At 37.4% G+C, this 15823-nt stretch overlaps 1 protein-coding gene across 1 annotated transcript in view; it reads left to right on the forward strand.

The window, feature by feature from the left end:
* Positions 1-15823, forward strand: part of VMP1 (vacuole membrane protein 1) — a 99564-nt gene that overhangs the window by 4947 nt on the left and 78794 nt on the right. The window contains exons 2-5 of the mRNA XM_036451481.2: positions 8795-8896; positions 9331-9466; positions 11156-11246; positions 11807-11917. Of these exons, the coding sequence (XP_036307374.1) occupies positions 8821-8896; positions 9331-9466; positions 11156-11246; positions 11807-11917 (414 nt within the window). The 5' untranslated portion in view covers positions 8795-8820. The remainder of the gene's footprint in view (positions 1-8794; positions 8897-9330; positions 9467-11155; positions 11247-11806; positions 11918-15823) is intronic.

Below are 15823 nucleotides of genomic sequence, written 5' to 3' on the forward strand. Positions count from 1 at the left end.
TCAAGTCTCCACATTGCGAAAGCCATATAATCAAGAGAGTGTACAAGGTTCTCCTGCCCCTTTTAAGTTTTGAGAATCTACTGAGTAGGAGATTTTAGCACTGCTATGTGCACAGGAATATTATTTAATTTATACAAAACTAATGTCTTGGTGCACAGATTTATGCACATTGAAAAGCCCTTTCATGCCTCCCTCCCAACCCCCACCAGTCTCTGTGTGGTCTCCATCTTCGGTCCTTGGGTATCAGGGTTTCGCCTCTGAGTTTTTCGTTGATTATTCAGGAAGCCTTTTCATATTTCAGTTGTAATTTCAGCTTGTTCCTGGGAGCATGTCCATGCAGCATCCTCCTTCTCTGCTGCCATTTTTAATCTCCTGAAGTCATTTTCCAAGTTCCATTTCTTCTTTTCAGTCTGGTCAAGTATCTAAACTTTCTAAATCATTTTCTGGCTAATGAAAAGAAAATATGATTCTACAAAGTCTCCTATCTACCTACTCCAGGACTTCTGTGAGGATCAAATGAGATGAGGCACAGGAAAATGTTTCACAGACATTTGGTTAAATTGTTAAATGTTTGCACCTGGCTATAAAGCAAGTTGGGTTCCTGGGCTGATGAAACTCCAAGGAGGCTAGTCACTAGGGAGAGGAAGCCGTGCATTGCTACATGACATCATTTCCCAGCACCCACAGCGACTGTTTCTGGGCAGGGCTGGGCTGGACTGTGGGCCGCATTTTGCACCATAGGGTCTTGGTAGCATTGGCTGCAATTTGGTGGGGTGTCGCTCCTGGTAGTGGCAGTGCCTGTGTCCCACACTTGGGGGAAGCCGAGTATTGGTTTATCAGTGCCAGCTCCATGGTGCCGTTTATTTTTAAATGGCGGGTGAGTGTCATGGCAGCTCCTGTGTTGAGCATCAGTGCACATAATAGCTACCACTCGGACAGACAGGCACTGCCTTTTATATATATACAGATAAACAATAGATATCACTAGGATCTCTATCTGCAATACCAATTTTTAAAAATATGGTTTTTTTTAATTGATTTCAGAGAGGGAGGGTGAGAGGGAGAGAGAGAGAAACTTCAGTGATGAGAGAGAATCATTAATTAGCTGCCTCCTGAATGTCCCCTGTGGGGACCAAGCCCACAACCTGGGCATGTGTCCTAATTAGGAATCGAACTGTGACCTCCTGGTTCTTAGGTTGATGCTCAATCACTTAGCCACACCAGCAGGCTATAAAACTAATTTCTAGAAATTGAAATATTTTACTTATCAGTAACTTTCATATCTATTTGGTAAAGTGAAACTTACCAGTAGACTTCTACCTCAAAGTCTTTGTACTTTTTCTCTTCAGTACAGTGCTCTAACCCATATTTTTTTATGGCTCTTCTCTAATGTCTAATTTCTTTTCTTAAAGAAAGCTTCTTTATCCACCTTGTTAAAAATTGTACATACACACACATTTGAACACATATCAAAATTTTTAATTTTTCACTATAGCACTTATCACTACCTGATATGTTTGACTTCTTTCTGTTCACTGCTATTTCTGGTATCTTAAACTATGCCTGGCACACAGTATATATTTGATAAATGAGTAAATGAAAAATTTATTTTCATTGCTGTGTAGTATTTCATTATGTAACATTAGCCCAATTTATCTGTTTTCCTTGCAATGGACATTTGAATTATTTATAACTTTTGCTTTTAAGACAGCATTGCTAAAAATATCACTGTGCATGTGATATTTCACATGTGCAAGAAGTTCTATTGGCTATATACCTACGTATAAAATTGCTGGGAGGAGTATGCCAATATTCAACTCTACAAGTTGTTTTTCACACGTTGCTATTGTTAGTCATCCTAACTTTTGCCAAGGGAATGCATGTAAAGAATGCAGTGATGGATTGTAAAATTGAGTGTTGGATTGCATAATCATCACAAATTCTTCCCACTGTATGCTTACCCCTTTGCAAGATGATTTTACTTCTAGTCTGTTATTCAACCCCTCGACTCCGTATTTGGCTATGAGGCTTGCTTTGGCCAAGGCTTGCTTTGCTACATAAAATTTTTCCACCAGAAAGATTAGACAAAGGCTGATAACTCCATCATTACATTAAGAGTTTATTGAGAGCCGAGACAGGTTTGGCTCAATGGATAGAGCGTCGGCTTGGGGACTGAAGGGACCCGGGTTCGATTCCGGTCAAGGGCATGTACCTTGGTTGCGGGCATATCCCCAGGAGGGGGTGTGCAAGAGGAGCTGATCGATGACTCTCTTTCATCGATATTTCTAGCTTTCTATCTCTCTCCCTTCCTCTCTGTACAAAATGAATAAAATATATTTTTTTTTAAAAAGAGTTTATTGAGAGAACTTACATACCAGTGGCATCTTGGGTGGCAGCAAGATGACATGGATATCCTCCGTGCCTTCCACCTCCCAGACTGTGTTTTCTAGCTAAAAGTAGTGAGTCTACCTGCAGGAAAAGGAATGCGTTTAGCTAAAGGAAGGGGAACCACCAGGTGCCAAGAGGCGCTGGCGCCGGAATTGGTTAAGAGACAGATAACCAAGGGCTCTGGTTCCAGAGACAGCCCGGAGTTCTTGTGCAGATGGCAGATTAGCTTCAGCTCACGTCAGCTCTGTAGCACAGACTGGAAAAACACTTGCACGCTGGGACCTGTCTTCTCTGACTGCCCTTTGGAACTTCCGGCCCCTGTGAAAAGCCCAGGTTAATCTAACGAAGCAGAGGGGGCCGCGTGGAGCAGAGACTAGGCGCCCGGCTGAAACCGCCCAGCTGCAAAGCCAAGCTAGCCCAGACCAGACTGCTCATCCTAATTCTCAGAATCGAGAGAAATATTACATGATTCTTTTAAGCCACAAATTACGGAGCTAAATTGATATACAGCAAAATATAGTGGATAAAATAAAATCCTCCGGTGAGGATTAAAAAATACAACTTGCAATCTTTTATTTATTTATTTATTTATTTATTTATTTTTAAATATGTTTTTATTTCTTTCAGAGAGAGTGGGAGAGGGAGAGATAGAAACATCAGTGATGAGAGAGCATCATTGAGCAGCTGCCTTCTGCACATCGCCTGGGTTGTGGGGATAGACCCACAACCTAGGCATGTGCCCTGACTAGGAATTGAACTGTGGCTTCCTAGTTCATAGACAGACATTCGACCTTTGAGCAACACTGGCCAGGCTGGGATATTTTTAAAGTGACAAATTTAATCTGTTTATGTTTGCTTTGAGTATTGGCATATATGGTCTATTTGGACTTGTTCTTGTCAAGTATCCTTTTGATGCTCCCCAACTTTAGAAAACTTTAATCTTTTTCTTCCTGATTTGTATACTATAGTCCAAATTTCACTTTAAAAAAAAATATTAGCACAAATTAGATACTCTTTATTTTATACAGTATTTGCTTTTATTTGCCCTTTTTTTTTTTTTTTTTTTTTTTTTTTTACATTTCTTATGTCTCAGCCAATTTGGGGGGATCATTGCTTTCTTCTTATAGAATATCCTTTAGAATGTTTATCTCTCGCATTTAGATTTGATAGTTAACTCCTCATTTATTGCTTACATTAATTCTACTATAAATTGGCTATTTTATGTCAAATTCTATTTCTTGACCTTATTCTTACTCCTCTCCCATTTCTTTAGTGACAGTGTTTTTGCTTAGCCTGCATTGGTTATGAATAACTGAATGAACAGTTACTGAGAGAAAATGAGAAATGGGATTTCTCAATAGTGTACTTTTACAAGTTATTCTTTTCCCCCATAAAAATAAAATATGTTTTGCCAAAACCGGTTTGGCTCAGTGGTAGAGCATCGATCTGCGGACCGAAAGGTCCCAGGTTCGATTCCGGTCAGGAGCATGTACGTTGGTTGTGGGCACATCCCCGGTAGAGGGTGTGCAAGAGGCAGCTGGTCGATGTTTCTCTCTCATCGAAGTTTCTAGCTCTCTATCTCTCTTTCTTCCTCTCTGTAAAAAAATCAATAAAATATATATATTTTTTAATAAAATATGTTTTTATACAAAGGAACACAAAATGAACTTTTACATATTGAAGGTGAGAGATGAAGAAACCTTCCCCTAAATCTATCAGACTTTCAAAAAATGGAATTTCTAAAATGTCTCCCAGGTTGTATCTTTTAAAAATTTGGGTTTTTACTTAAAATTTTATCTAGTTAAAAATTAGATCTGGAGCAGTGGCTGTTTTTAACAAGTAGAAGACTGTGATGAGTTTAATGTATTTTACATTTCACTTCACAATTAAGTTGAGCAACAGTCTAGGCCAGAAATGTATACCATTATAAACTGCTAAGCCATTATTAGAAGATTTATTTAGACTTTGAATGCTTTTAAATTATATCCTAACTTGGAGTTTTAATTTGTCAAGTTCTCCAAGGCTTTGAAAGTTCAAAAAGATTCAAAGAATTGTTTTCATATATTCTCCTTCAAATAATGAATTTTCCCAAGAACACATTCTTAAACTGTAACAACCATGTGCTAGATGCGATCTGGCTCTCAGAGTCAGATGATCTGATAGTCAGTCCGATGTTGGCAGGGGGATTGAATTATCTTTGGCTCTATATCCCTGCACAGGTGCATGCTCTATCAAAGCCTCACTAGTCGAGATATATTACTCTTCACCTAGATTGTTTGTTAAGCTTCCAAGAATAAAATTGCAATTTCTTAGTCTTAATGGTTTTAAGAAAATCTACAGCTTATTTTAGAGTAATCTGTGACTGAATGTACTAAATAAGCCAGGTAAGGATACACACTTCCGAAAGCAAGAAAGGTATAATATTCAAGTTGGCTGCCTTTTATGAAAAACAGTATGTTTTATTGAGAAAGCTACCTTAATATGCTTGTGAGAAAAATAGAGTCATTTGGATAGATTATTTTCTTAAGAGGAAGTATGTTCATTTTATTTTAGAACACTGACCCAGAAAATTAGAACCAGGAGTTTCACTCATCTTATTTGCTTTTCCTTTTTGTCTTGATAAATTACCCAGTAATTCTTATATTACTGGGGGAGTAGCTGTTTTCATTTTACTTTTAGATGGTTTTTGTGTTGCTTTGAGGAACTCAGTAATTTAGTTTCACATTGTTTTTGCATTACAAATGTAGCTAATGTTTAAAATGAATGGACTATTATAGTCTTAGCACTGGACGTACAGCCTACAAAGAACCTTTATGAGCTGATTTTAGCACTATTTTCTAAGGATTTCTTCCAGAAACAAACAACCCTCCCATGCATAATATCAACTTTTTCTTTTGAATGTTTCAGCTGTGTTTAAAATGTACAAGTTACAGCCTTTTAAAGCATTTCTTTTATCTAGATATAATTTCACAATGAAAATGATATTTAATGTTTGAGTTATTCTTCTTTCCTTTCTTCTCATCCCATCCACAGACCTATAGAGTTTATTTCAACAGCTTAATCTCAGTACAAGCCATTAAAATTAATATTATAACACTGTCAGTGCAAAGTAAATTCCATTGATACCAGGAAGATAAGCTAGATTTCTGTTTGAGGATATTTCAATCCTTTAAACAGGCTAGGAATACTTTGGATTTATTCCCACATACAGGAGTCTGACTGATAATTGTTTTTTCAGATTTCCAAAGTGAATGATACACTGCATTCAGCTGTGAAAAGTGCTCTCCTTGAAAATGATTGCTTCATCTTACCCTAGCTACATAGATAGGCTAGAGCCCTTTTACCCCATAATAAGTTTTTAACAAATTGTCCTTTCAGTACTTTTCGAAATGTTTGGATTGATGCTAAATAATTCATTTTTGTTATCCAACATAACAAGATTTTTCTAATTCTGTGGATGCTTCTGTGGAAACCAGTTATATGGCTCATGTACCGTGTGGAAATATGGAAGATTGTGACATTCATTAAAAGAATGTGGATAAACTCCCATTAAGTGCCTGGTATGTGCCATTCACTGTGCAGGACAATTACATATAATTTCTCTAGAAGTAGATAACTAAATTACTGAGAGTCTCCCAAATCAAAACACACACACACATACCATTTAAGAATGACATGGAGCCAAAACTGGTTTGGCTCAGTGGATAGAGTGTCAGCCTGCAGACTGAAGGGTCCCGGGTTCGATTCCAGTCAGGGGCATGTACCTTGGTTGTGGGCATATCCCCAGTAGGGGGTGTGCAGGAGGCGGCTGATCGATGTTTCTCTCTCATCGATGTTTCTAACTATCTCTCTCTCCCTTCCTCTCTGTAAAAAATCAATAAGATGTATTTTTTTAAATAACATTTTATAAATTAAGCCAAATGCAAAGACTTAAACTACTTCCCCAAGTCATGCCACTAGTATGTACGTGATGGCAATAGGATTCTTTTTAGCTCCAAGAAATAAAACTACTTTCAGTTGAGGAGAATGGAATTAGAATAGGGTAGAATGCATTCGGTCCTAGTATGTGGAATACAGATGAAGTACCCAGTCCAAAGATTGCTTGCCCTGCTATGGCCTCAAATCAGCTAAGACATATTGGCAGCTTTGTGGAACCAAGTTTTCCTTTTTCCCTATAAAATTGGACCTTATATGATGATGAAAATGATAATGGGCAAGATGACCATAACCTGTAGTCACTGTTGCCGTTCGAAGACACATGTATTATAGTAAAGTACTTAGGGTGTTTCCTGGATAAAGATGGTCTGGCTTACACAGTTAAGTGCAGTCCAGCAGATCTAAGAATAGATTCCATATTTCAATGTCTGATTCTCAGCTTTTTAGCTTATAAATATTAATAAGCATATATCTCAATGGATTCCAGAGGATGGAATTATTCTAACCAAATTCACAAACCAGAATACCAATTTATTAATATTACCAAGAAAAGTAGGACTCTCCTGTGATCTGGTTCCCCTTGTTTATACTAATCAGCATTGTATCAGTCTGCTAGGGCTACCATAACAATACCATTGACCAGTTGAATTAAACAACAGAAATTTATTTTTCCAGAGTTCTGGAGTCTGGAGGTCCAAAATTGAGGTACTGCCAGGGTTGGTTTCTGATGAGACCTCTCTTTCTGGCTCGTAGACAGCTGTTTTCTTGTGTACTCACATGGTCTTTTCTCTGTGTGCATGCAGAGAGAGGAGTATCTGGTGTCCTCTCACCTCTTTATATATTTTATTACTTTTTTTTTCTTTTTTGAGAGAGAGAGAGAGAAAGAGATATCGATCTGTGTTCTATTTATCGTGTCTAGTAATAATGTCGTTTTTTAACATTCGTTTAAAATCTTGCTTGGCGTTGACTTGTATTGACAGAACCTTCAAACACGTGGTATCTACAGAACGTGTGAAGTGCAATGAACAAGTTTTGCTTGAAAAAGTTTGTGTTTGGTTTGGTTTTTGTTGCAAAACTAGGGCTAAGAAGATGGCGGATGAAGAGCATATTCGGCACTGCATGCTTTACGAGTTCCAATTAGGAAGAAAAGCAAGTGAGGCTGCAAAAACATCTGTAGTGCTCTTGGTCAAGATGCAGTTAGCGCCAGAAAATGCCAGCGTTGGTTTGAGAAATTTCGCGAGGGAAATTTTTCGTTAGAGGACAAGAGTGGTCGAGGCCGTGTGTCCAATTTTGATCAAGAAGCTCTTCAAGCTCTTTTGGTGCAAAATCCTCAAATTACCCAACAAGAGCTTGCGACAACTTTAAATTGTTCACAGAAAACAATTTCCAATCAATTGCGTGCACTTGGCAAAGTCCAAAAGTTTGGAAAATGGGTTCCTCATGAGTTGACCGACAACAACCATAATCAAAGAGTCACAATTTGCAGTTCGCTCCTCTCTCGTCAAAACCGTTTGCCGTTTTTAGAGCAAATTGTTACCGGAGATGAACAATGGGTGCTGTATGTTAATTTGAAAAGGCGGCCTCAATGGTTGGACAAAAATGAGGCTCTGCAGCCCACGCCAAAACCTGACTTGCATGCGAAAAAAGTGATGTTGTGTGTTTGGTGGAATTTTAAAGGAATTCTTCATTATGAACTTTTACCATCTAACCAAACCATTACAAGTGCAGTGTATAGTGCCCAATTGGAAAGGTTAGCCCAAGCTTTAAGAGAAAAAGAACCCGCGCTGATTAATCGAAAGGGCGTAATTCTTCACCATGATAACGCACGACCGCATACTGCAAGAATCACTGCTGAAAAACTGCGCCAGTTGGAATGGGAAGTTCTCCCTCAACCTGCATATTCTGATATTGCCCCTTCCGATTACCATTTGTTTCGTTCTTTGCAAAACTTTCTTCTTAGAAAAAAATTTAATAATGAAGAATGCCTCAAAAATGCATTGACCGAATTTTTTGCATCAAAATCACAAGAATTTTACAACAGAGGGATTAAAATGCTTCCTGAGCGTTGGGCACAAGTAGTAGAAAACAACGGCAACTATATTGTTGATTAAATTTTGTTGTATTGTTTAAATAAATTCGATTTTAAAAAGGTATTAGAAAACGACATTAATTATTACTAGACCTAATATTTATGCATTCATTGGTCGGTTCTTTTATGTGCTCTGACTGGAGATGGAACCCACAACCTTGGTATATCAGGATGATGCTCTTATAAATTAACCAGTACTATTGGATTAGAGCCCCACTGGTATGATCTCATATAACTTTACCCCAAGTACAAAAACAGTAAGCACGTTGTTCAGATAGCATGTGTGGTGTTTCTCCCATGCTTCTGTATTCGTTTTATTTAGTCATAGGAGCGAAGCAGAATTATGTCATGCATCACTGGATTTTATTTTTGCTTTATTAGCTCCTCAAGTCTTATTAATCTATGAAATGGCAGAGAATGGAAAAAATTGTGACCAGAGACGTGTAGCAATGAACAAGGAACAATACAATGGAAACTTCACAGGTAAAGTATGGTGGTTTGGAGGGAGAATATGTACAGGTTTAAGTAATATTCTTTTCATTAGAATAAAATAGAAATGTCTATTACCTTGTTAATAAAATGATATTCTATATAATAATGCAAGGTTCTTATATATTGTATATAAGATTAATTATATATTTTTTACTCTTCATAGTAATTATGAGTCAAGGCCTATAAAGTGATGCTAAATTGCCCTTCATAGAAGTGGGTTAATTTTGTATTCCAGTACAAAAGAGAAACTTGTATCCTGACAATAATTGCATAGAGCAGAAGCACCCAGCCCATTGTCACAGTGTGAACCAGGTTGTTGTTGTTTTTTTGAGGTTTATGTGCAGTTCCTTCAAATGTGGGATGAATTTTGAAAGTGATTGGAAAAAGCGAGCATTTTGTTTAATTTCTGCACTCATGTTTTTCAGATCCCTCTTCAGTGAATGAAAAGAAGAAGAGGGAGCGGGAAGAAAGGCAGAATATTGTCCTGTGGAGACAGCCACTCATTACCTTGCAGTATTTTTCTCTGGAAATCCTAGAAATCTTGAAGGACTGGACCTCAAAGTAAAGAGTCTTCCATTGCCTTTTATATAAACCTTACTGGGACGTGTTTATTTTTCTTTCTATAGTTTGAAGAAAAATAGATTAAGAGAACATATTGCTAATTGCTCACTGGAATATTTACAGTTGATCACTGACAGTCTGATGTTGAATCTTTTATGCGAAGCAGAATCCTGAAAAGGAGATGTTTTTCTTCTGGCTTTACCTTCAGAAGAAAGGCCTATGTACATTGGATACACTTACTCTGCAGTAGGACAAAGTTCAGGATATGTGGCACAGTTACTGATAGTTTGAGCCAATGAGAAAGGAAATGTATTCTATCTTCAAATTGAGTGTGTCTAAGCCCTATTTCAGATATCATAAAGAGCAAGTTGAACTTTTACATGCCTTATCATTTTTTGCCTTGCCTTTCCAAGTTATTATCTGTAATATTATCCTACATTTTTATTGTATTTACAGTTTATAAAACATTTTTTAGTTCATTTGAACCTTAAAAACAACTCCATAAAGAAGGTAAAACAACTATATGATTATTATTATTATTATTATTTTAAAAATGAGAAATGGGGGGCAATGTTAAAATATGTACACAGATAATAATTTAATTAAAAAATGTAAAAGAAAAAAAAGTGAGAAACAGAATTAGATTGGTTAAGTGTCTTACTCAAAGTGCAATATTTAAGGGACTTGAGACTCTGATCCAAGTCTTCTGACTTGAAGGCCAATACTCTTTCCATTATATTATAACGAGGGCCCCAGTGCATGAATTTGTGTACCTTGAAAGGAACTGTGGGCCACAAGGTTGTGGTGGGCACAGGTGCAGGTCTCAGCCCATCCTCCACACCCCCGCCCATCCCCTTCTGCCATGGGCCCCAGTCCCCTGTCTGCCAGCAGACCCACTCCCACCGTGCTGACAGTACCAGTCCCACTCACACCTGCTGCTGGCACTGGCCCCAAATGCTCTGCGCTGGAAGCAGGTGCAAGCAGTGGCTGCTGCCCTGATTACCCCTCAGAAGCAAGGAAAGGTGGAGAAGTCCTGAGGGGTGATCAGGGCTGGCAGCCGCTGCTGGCACCCGCTAATGTTGCCAAGCAATTGAGGACAGCGCTGGGCACCAGCAGTGAGTTTGAGCAGTGGCTCTAGTGCAGCGGGTGCAAGCGCTGGGCAGGACCATGGCACATGGGAGCAAAGAATTAGCAGTAACTACCAGAGGCTCGCCCTGATAATAGCGACTGGCTGGAATCCTCACTTAACTGCTCCGCCATCCTGCTGTGGCCGACACCCGCCATGTTCCGTGCTCTGCCTACTCCTGCCAATGCCCACCATGTTCTGCACGCGCCCCCTGGTGGTCAGCACACGTCGTAGCAACTAGTTGTTTGGTTGTTCTGCCTTTCAGTCTATTGCATGTTAGCCTTTTATTATATAGGATGCTTCTCCCAATTAGAAGTCTGGTGTAAACGAGATCAGTATTTGGATAAGAGAAAGAAATTAAATTCTGTATCCATGAATCTCCCCTTGACCTCCTTCTGTACCCCAAGAGACTATAGTGTTTAAGGACAAAAGAGCTTATCACAGAAAGAATTGATTCTGTAGGTGAGCTAAATAACCTAAGTGCTTCAATAAGAAATTATCTTGAGATGCTGAAACTTGAAAATGAAACTGAGATATTTTATTTTTTTAAATATGTTTTTAAGATTATGGCATCGTCAAAACATTGTGGTGTCTTGTTTACTGCTGCTTGCTGTGCTTATAGCTACGTATTATGTGGAAGGAGCACATCAACAGGTAAGAAGTTCAGCAACTCTGCTTCTCTTCTTGAACCTTTGCTAATCCCGAACAGTTTCAAAGTGGGACTATTGTGGGTTTCATAGAATTTCTACCCTTAACATTAGGTTTATTTGTTTGTGTTTATCTCATAATCGGTTTCTTAATGTACTTTTAAGGCCACATATTTAACAATACTCTTGTAGCAGTTCATGGCTGCTCAGCATTTACATTTGGTATATATCATCTCTTTTTAGCTTCAAGGTTTTAAATGTAACTTTCCTGATGGTATTTATTCAAAGCAGCATGAATTCTTTACTCACTGTCAAAGTCTTAGGTTTTCTTTAACACATTCCTGTGATCCACCCAAACAGATATGTTCATCCTACGTTCAGGTTTGAGGTGGTTTTTTTTTGTCATCTCTGCTATCATATATTGAAGGAATTAATTCCCTTTAAAGAGTTTTTAATATTAATAGTTTCATTTAGTTGGTTTATCTTATTTTTACAGTAGTTGATAAATACCACATTTCTGTTTAAGTTCTGGTTTTGGTTTTTCACCTTGACCCTTCTGTTTTTCAGTATGTGCAGCGAATAGAGAAGCAGTTCCTTCTGTATGCCTACTGGATAGGCTTAGGAATTCTGTCTTCTGTTGGGCTTGGAACAGGACTGCACACCTTTCTGCTTTATCTGGTAAGAATAACTTTTAATAAGCAAGATTAGAAGAGATTATGTTTTTATTGGTATTTTTACTTCAGATATTAAAATTCCAAGATTTTAATTTAATTACCTTTGTGTCTTATAAACATCCGAATCCTCAAATCAGTGCTTTGAGTTTTATTTAGAATTCTGTTTTGTTTTTCCTTTTGGGTTGAGGGTTTAAAAATAGAAGGGGGAACAAAAAAGAGAAGGGGGGGAACCTCTTAAGGAAATGCTACTGTTTCCTTAAATTAGTTTAGCCAGGAAATGTTTTTTGCTTTCCAGATCTTGGGATAATGGTTCTTTTAGTTATGCAATTATCCTTTTAAGAATTAAAATTATTTAAATGCACAAAATTCCATGTTAGTCTTAGGATTAATTTGGACAGTTTACTTTCGGTTAATCAGCCGGTGAGAAACAGTGTCTTCTCTCACACCCTCAAACACTGTGTACTCACCTGAATCCATATTTTGACATTCTTATTGAATGTTGTTGATGAAGCATCACATATGTATTACTAAATGCTTTCTTAAATCCTTTTAAACCTGAGTATAAAATGAGCCCCTCCTAAAAAAATTTTTTTTTTTTTACTTAGTTGAAATTAGAGAGATAAAAAATGGGGTTTTTTTTTTGAACATTGACAAATAAACTGGAAAAATAACGGAGCCAGGACCAGAGGATGACGAGCAAGACATCCAGGGCACAGAATTTAATAGGCACTTTCAGGGCATGTCTAAGTGTGGCTGATGAGTGAGGGCCTCAGTAAATTGTGTGCCCTGGATGCCTCTCTTGTTTCACTCTATTCTTGTCCTTGGATACATTCACAGCAATTCCACATTTGAAAACAGCTTGATCTTGATTGGGGGAAACAGGTGGAAAGTTGTCACAGCAGTACTGATTGCTGGTGTTAAATGCTCAAACGCTTCCGGTCTCTATGCTTCACGGATTCATTTCTGAAGTGGGCATGAAAAGTATTAAGGCAAACGTGGTCGGCAAACTGCGGCTCATGAGCCACATGAGGCTCGTTGGCCCCTTAAGTGTGGCTCTTCCACAAAATACCGCGGCCTGGGCAAGTCTATTTTGAGGAAGTGGTGTTAGAAGAAGTTTAAGTTTAAACAATCTGGCTCTCAAAAGAAATTTCAATCATTGTACTGTTGATATTTGGCTCTGTTGATTAATGAGTTTGTCAACCACTGTATGAAGGGATTATTGTTCTGAAGGCTGCTGAGTTAGTGGTCTGAAGAATTATTTGAGAATTAATCTATAATTCGTAATTTCTTCAAGTTATGGGAGTTTAAAACCTGGAATTTTAGAATTCTGTTCATGATTGCTTGCTGATTTTATTCCAAATAGAGATATAAATCCTAGGGAAGTAAACCATATGAGTGTTTCATTAATACTACATAAATAATGCTACTCTAGAGGTCAAGATTGAGAGAAAAAAGAAGAGAGTTACAGGATACAAGTTACCTTTCTATTCTTTTCTAGACCTGCTCTCTGAGTTTCCTGGGGTAACCCAGATTAAGGAACTCATTTGTAGCATTTGGTTAATTTGAAAGTATCTAAAAGGTAACTCAGACAGCAGATTCTGCTATACCTTAAAAGGATTTTAATGAAGCTTATAAAGTATACAATAAGTTCGAATAGATATCCATGAGAAACAAAACCTTTATAAAATAACATATTATTCTTTTTTTTAATATATTTTTTATTGATTTTGTAGAGAGGAAGGGAGAGAGATAGTTAGAAACATCGATGAGAGAGAGTCATCGATCAGCTGCCTCTTGCACACCTCCTACTGGGGTTATGCCCGCAACCAAGGTACATGCCCTTGACCAGAATTGAACCCGGGACCTTTCAGTCCCCAAGCCGACACTCTATCCATTGAGCCAAACCGGTTTCGGCAATAAAATAACATATTATTCTTGTTCAGAAAGTATGAAAATACAGTCAAGGAACACCTGAAACTGTGTTGTATTCTAATAAAGCTATATAAAAACTTTGTAGATTATCATTGCTGATAACTGGAGTCCAAGGTTGATCAGTCCACTTTTTTCACATTAGGTAAATTTGATTTTTCGAGTAAATAGAATTATTCAGAATTATTTTAAATGTCCTAAAATTAAATACAAGTAAAATAACCAGACCAGCATTTTATGAATATAAAATTTTGGCTTTATATTGGGAGATAGATTGAAGGAAGGAGAGAAGATGAATAGTTAAAATAATCCTTCTGAGAGACACAGGCTTCTATGGATGTGGCCAAAAAGTATGGCAAGAAAGGGATATTTCAAAAAAATTTTCAGAGAGAACTCAAGCTGAATGAAAATAAAAGAGGGCATAAAATTTTTAATGTTTCAAGAGTAGTTGGAATGACAATGGCATTATAGTGAAATAGGTTAAATCTTAGAGAACTTTTATTGATACAAAGATGACATGCTTCAGTATGGGGGAAGAAGGAGTCAAAGATAAGTTTTACCTAAGTAATTAGATATTGATATTATTAACTGAATAGAGTTATATGTTCATTTGTTTATTAAGTGCCTCTTATAAATATCTGAAAAGTGAAATTTAAAGGGATATTAATTATATTGTAAGGTAAATTAAATCTTCACCTGATCCAGGTGGGTTGCTGGTGCCAGTGGTTGGATAGAGCAAAAAGGAAAGTTTGTAAAGGACTAATTAAACTTACTTTTTTTTTTTTTTTTTTTTTTTTTTTAATAAATAGGCTTTATTCTTTTAGAGCAGTTTTAGGTTTAGAGAAAAATTGAGCAGAAAGGACAGAGTTCCCATATACTTACACACACACACACACAGTTTTCCCTATTTTTCAAATTTCTATTTTTTAAAATATTTTAATTGATTTCAGAGAGGAAGGGAGGAGGAGTGACAGGTACAAACATTAATGATGAGAGTGAGTCCCTGATTGGCTGCCTCCTGCATGGCCCCACTGGGGATTAAACCCACAACCTGGGCATGTGCCCTGACCAGGAATTGAACTGTGACCTCCTGGTTCTTAGGTCAATGCCCAGCCACTGAGTCACACCACCGGTCCCTGATTTATTATTTTTTAATCGCTGAATAATATTCCATTTTCTGGGTTTGCTACTACCATTTATTTACCCATTCCTTTATTAAAGGAGATCATAGTAGTTTCCAGGTTGTGGTAATTATTAATAAAGCTGATATAAACATCAGTGTGCAAGTTTTTCTGTGTATAAAAGTTTTCTACTTTTTTTTGGATAAATACTTAGGGACATGATTTGTGGATTGTGTATATTAATTGCTAGTATTATAGGAAAGCAGTTGACTTTTTGTGTATTATCCTTGTATCCTGCAACCTTGCTATAATTACTTAATAGTTTCAGGATTTTTTTAATCAATTCTTTAGAATATTTTACACAGATAAACCATCTCATATGCAAATTAAGATAGCTTTATTTCTTCTTTCTCACTCTGTATACTCTTTCATTTCCTTTTCTTATCTTACTGCGTTAGCTAGATCTTCCAGTATGATGTTGAATAGGAGTCATGAGGAGCCATCCTGCCTTGTTCCCAGTCTTAGTGGAAAAGCTTGTAATTTCTCACCATCAAATATTATGTTAGCTATAGGTTTTTTATGGATGTTCTTTATAAAATTGATGAAGCTTCAAGGTTTGTCATATTCCTTTTCACCTACATATTGTGTCGAGATGGAGGCTGAGTGTCTGACTGTGATGAGCACATTTCCTTTGCTGACCTGGGGTGGATATGCAGAGGAAGCCACTGAGGTTGGGGGTGTTTGTTACAGCCTGTCCTTACCGATAGACTAGTTAACGTTTATTGAATTGCTGCGCTCTCTGCTCAGTACTTTACAGGAAATATTTTATGTAGCTCTCCCAAGAGCCAAGGTAGTTAATA

Source organism: Pipistrellus kuhlii, unplaced genomic scaffold (assembly GCF_014108245.1).
Source record: "Pipistrellus kuhlii isolate mPipKuh1 unplaced genomic scaffold, mPipKuh1.p scaffold_m20_p_22, whole genome shotgun sequence".
Taxonomy (NCBI): domain Eukaryota; kingdom Metazoa; phylum Chordata; class Mammalia; order Chiroptera; family Vespertilionidae; genus Pipistrellus; species Pipistrellus kuhlii.